The 4,838-nt window shown below is 47.8% G+C and overlaps 1 protein-coding gene across 3 annotated transcripts in view; it reads left to right on the top strand.

The window, feature by feature from the left end:
- ATP11A (ATPase phospholipid transporting 11A) overlaps positions 1–4,838 on the top strand; it is a 127,279-nt gene that overhangs the window by 75,642 nt on the left and 46,799 nt on the right. For all 3 annotated transcript variants that reach the window (XM_023519181.1, XM_023519182.1, XM_012811508.2), the window contains exons 7-10: positions 394–497; positions 1,067–1,117; positions 3,533–3,597; positions 4,528–4,609. In XM_023519181.1, coding sequence (XP_023374949.1) covers positions 394–497; positions 1,067–1,117; positions 3,533–3,597; positions 4,528–4,609 — 302 coding nt within the window. The remainder of the gene's footprint in view (positions 1–393; positions 498–1,066; positions 1,118–3,532; positions 3,598–4,527; positions 4,610–4,838) is intronic.

Here is a 4,838-nt window from a genome sequence, read left to right as displayed (position 1 = left end):
CACCGGCCATTTTTTAGTTGCAGCCATCATTGTTGTTTGGTGGGCCCGGGCTGGGGATTCGAACCCGCCACCTTAGGTGTATGTGGCTGGCACCTTAGCCGATTGAGCCACAGGCGCCGAGCCTGTTCTGTTAGTTTTAAGGTGAGGAAACTGGTAAGAAGGGAGAACTGGAATTTTCTGGCATCTACTGGATATGGAAATGTCAGTGGGACCTTCTCATCTCTAATGTTTATAAGCTCTTATTATACATCTCTCTAGGGTGGCCAGGCCTGTAATTGGGTTTATTTGTATGCTCAGAACACTAAATTTGGGGTGCCCTGGGCTGGAGGCACCAACTGCAAGGTTTGTGCTGGTCATTTTGGCTGTGAGCTCATGTGTCTTACCCCCCTGCAGACTCACTATGCCGTCCAGGACACCAAGGGCTTCCACACCGAGGAGGACATCGGCCAGCTCCATGCCACCATCGAGTGCGAGCAGCCACAGCCCGACCTCTACAAGTAAGCAAGTCTTAGCCCTCGGCCACCACCCTCACACCCTGAGTGCACTGGTGCCTCTCCTAGAATAGGGCTATTTGCACAGAAAGTGTAAATCACCGATTAAAAAGTGAGACTGAGTCTAAAATATGTTACTTTTCACAGATGAGCGCCATTCAAATCTGTAGCTAATTTAATGCAGCCATTTCAAGTGGCTTCAGGGAACAAAATTTATTGAAAAAAAGTAAAATGGGCAGCACCTGTGGCTCAAAAGGGTAGGGCGCTGGCCCCATATGCCAGAAGTGGCAGGTTCAAACCCAGCCCCAGCCAAAAAAGAAAAAAAATAAAGTATTCTCAATTTCGAGGCAGCCATTTTCAGACTGGGTTAAGGGCTGCTGAGCAGAAAGCAAGGCAGGAATGCCAGGAGCAGAGTGGGCTGGCACGTCTACACATGGCAGCTTCCACACCCAGGACCACAGCTCACCATCCCAGCTTCCTCCCTGGGCCAGGTGGGTGAGTGGAACAGACACAGGGAGCCGTGTGCTTTGGGTCCATGGGCACCACAATTAGTAACTTGACTTTTTCATTGCCAGGTTTGCTGGTCGTATAAATGTTTACAGCGATCTGAATGACCCCATGGTGAGGTGAGTGTTTCTTGCCAACACTTTGGCCATTTTCATCTTTATTCTTACATTAGAAGTTCATTCCTTTATTGATGAGAGTCTCCCAGCCTTGCTGCTGCTGCTTTGCAAGTAGAACTGTGCTCTGCAGAAGGACCAGGATCTACTCTCTGGTATCGTTTCTCTTGGACACAATGATACTGGACCATCAAGCAGCCCAGGAAGCTTCAGGACCCTAGGCAGTGGCTCCAGGGTGGGGAGGATGCGGCTTTCCCATGAGGAGTGCCCAGTGTGTCTTCACAGGGAAGCTGACAGACTTCAGACATGAAGGTCATTTTCTTGGAAAGTATCAATTTGCTCATGATCATTCCTGAGATGAATGATAGGGAGATGCTGACATCCTGGGAGGTGGGACCCTATTGTTGAGGTTGAGTCTGTGACGGGGCCACTCACAGCATAGCGGTCTCTCCAGCCATGTTCCTGCAGACTCAGCAGCAACCCGTGGGGCATGTCCTAGGAGAGAGTGCCCCCCACACACACACCTCTCCTGGAGGCCTGAGATGGCCACCCTGAGACCCAGCCTTGCTGTAGAGACCGGCGCTTACTCCTGGGACTAGGGGCTTTTATATGACACTGTTTCAAGGTCCACCCACTGTTGACAATGAGGTATTTGAATTTGGCTTTCGGGAGGTTTTGAAGCTGCTGCTTTTCCATAGGGAAGTAATTTTTCTTCTGATTTAAGCAGTCTCCAAGTTGCAGATATACTGTTATGGCATTGCATATTAAAGAAAATATTTTCCCAGAAGTGAAAACAAACTCACTGGGAAATTACTGCAAAATAAATCCTGAAATGTAAGTCCTGGTTCTTGTCCCCTGGAGAGGCCCCTGGTGTTCCTGTCATGGGGAGGACATCCGTGCACTTCTTAGCCTGTCTGGGTTATTGTTAACCTCCACTGGCTGGTGGGCACTTTTCAGGGTTGGTGGAGGCCTTGCCATATTTTTCCTAAGTATATTTTATTCTAAAAAATTCCTAGTTTTTTCCTAGTTTGAGTGAATAGAATTAGGTTTACTCACGCCTGTGGGTTTTATGCAAAATCGTGAAGATTGGGGGCTTTTCATGCTGTGTTTAGGTGAGTTCTGCCACTGAGTCTGGTCACACTTTGTGTGTTTGTACTCTTGAGTAGGCTTTTAATATTGGAGTTTTTAAAGATGCTTGTGAATTTGTGGTGTGACTGTTATGAATTATACTTCAGATTCTTGGATTAGTCATGATGATATCCATTCACCCTGTCTAAACTAGAAGCAGAATCTCTCAAGTGAATTATTCTTAGACTTCCTTTTAAAAGGGCTTTTGCTTTCATAAACACATATGACGTGTTAGCTTTGCAAACAGAAGCTAGTAGTCCCTTAACACTGCAGATTGGTCTGCAGCCCAGGGATCTCTGTCTGCAGTGACAGTCAGGCAGCACAGGGAGCAACCCTGAGTCCAGCAGGCAGCTGCCGTCCAAGGCCATGCTCTTGGCCCCACCAGCCTTCAGATGGGTATAGTTCTGAGCTGTATCCGCCAAATACACTGAATGCACTTTAAAGTTAGAATATTCAGCAGATTCTCAACTTTGCCCAGCAGAAAGATCTATAATTAATATACTATATTTAGCACACTAATAAATTAAAAACAAACATCAGCAGATCCTTCTAGTCCATCCTCTTCACCCACCATAGAGACTGTGAGGACGTTGTCAGTGGCGACATCTTCAGATTTGCAATTTGCTGCTTGTTTCTCTGTTGCTCCTTTGGAAACGAGGAAAGGTCATTTTCCATCCGCCCGGGAACCACAGAGATGCGAGGTCCTCGTGGCAGAGACACGCCTTTGTGCTCACTGTTCCATGGGGACAGTCACGACCACGGCAGCTGGGCACAACTATACACAGACCCCCTGCAGCTTGGCTGCTTGCTGCTTAGGGCCCCATTGTTGTCCTGGCTTCGTCTTTAGAAATGTCACCATGTGAAATGAGACCCCTGAGTCTCACTGGGGATGGGACAGAAGTGCATGCCCTACCCTCAGCATTTCCGGAACCTTCTGGGACCCTCTAGCACAGCTGCCCTCAGACTGGAGCATATTGGATGAGGGTTGCCCAGGGTGGGTCCCAGGGTTCTGACTCAGGCCTGACAGCTCCTCACTGTGGTCTTTCAGGGGTGCTGGGTGCTGCAGGACAGGCCAAGACCCTGCATCCACAGGCCCCCAAGGGGCACAGACAGATCCCCACAGGGCATTGTGCTGGTTCCACAGATGGATGCTGCACACTTCCCCAGTGACCTGGGCCGACCTCAGTATCCCAGATGTGTGAGATCTGGGGAGCAGGCGTGTTGCTTTCCTGGCCCTGCCCTGCCGCCCACTGTCTGCTTCGTGCTGGTGCCTCATCTTCCTCCTCTTTACAGGCCATTAGGATCAGAGAACCTGCTTCTGAGAGGAGCCACACTCAAGAACACCGAGAAAATCTTTGGTAAATACTTAGTAAATTAAAAACAAACAAAATACTCAGTAAATTGTTAAAAACAGCTTCTAAAATTAAGGATTATGTAGGGGAAGCTGAAGCCCACAGCACTGTCCTGAGAGCGTTTCTTCATGCTTTGAGGTGATGTAGCAGAGACAACTTCGCCTCACTGAAATTTAGACCAGTGTTAAGGGGTGACCTGAGCCCTAAGCAGTGGCCTCGGAGAATCCAGCAGCTGGCCTCGAAATACATCCAGTGTATTAAGTGCTATAGTTTTTGACTCAAAAACGTAAGATTGTATCCATAAAAGAATTCACAGAATATATTTTTGCAAGAAATTTCTTGTAATATGCGCCTTTCTTTGGTAGTGTCTCCCGCTTCTTCCTGTGTTTTAATTCAATGAGAAAACCGTTTAAAATAAACGAGCGTGGCCTACTGTCGGAAAACCCAACAGAGTTGTCCCGAGTATCTGTGGGGTGTTGGTTTCAACCAGGAATGCCCGAGTCCCTGCTAGGAAATGGTGCATTGGTTGTATGTACTCTGTACACTTCCTCCCATACACCCTAAATTATCTTTATCCTATAATCCCCAATGCAATGTAAATAATTGTTTGGCTGTGTTGTTTTAATTTATATTATGTTTATGACCATATTATTATTTTATCGGAGTGTTATTTTATTTAATGGAATATTTTCCATACCCAGTTGGTGGACCCCCCCAACTGTGGAGGGTCCGCGGTATGTTAAAATATGAACTTTATAAAAAACAGAGTACAGGCCGCTCTGTAAACTTGAAAAAGTCTTTGTTTTGAAGACACCATTTTGTGGCTCTGGACAGCCAGCTTGCCTGCCTTTTACCCCAGAACCACTTTGGCCATAACTGTGTGTAAGGTACTAAAAAGGCCCTTGGTCACTGTCACCACACTCTTCCTATCTGCAGGCGTTGCTATCTACACGGGCATGGAGACGAAGATGGCACTAAATTATCAGTCCAAATCCCAGAAGCGATCCGCTGTGGAAAAGTAAGGCTTTGCCCCACCACGTGGTAAAAGTGTGCCAGTTAAAGCACCATCAGCTGCTGAGTGTCAGAGGTTTCAGAAGTAGAGGCTGCAAAGCGAAACCTTCACAAGATCTGCTAAGACCTGGGTTAAGGACCAGCCTGCTCCTCTGCTGGGGCCTTCCTCCCAAAGCAGTGCTCCCTCCCCTCCCCTCCCCCCTTCCCCTCCCCTCCCTTCCAGAGCAGTGCTCCCT

The sequence above is a fragment of the Otolemur garnettii genome, unplaced genomic scaffold (genome assembly GCF_000181295.1).
Source record: "Otolemur garnettii isolate 467f Iridium unplaced genomic scaffold, OtoGar3 scaffold00161, whole genome shotgun sequence".
Lineage (NCBI taxonomy): Eukaryota > Metazoa > Chordata > Mammalia > Primates > Galagidae > Otolemur > Otolemur garnettii.
Note: the sequence above shows the minus strand (reverse complement) of the source record. Positions and strands in the feature narration are given on the sequence as shown.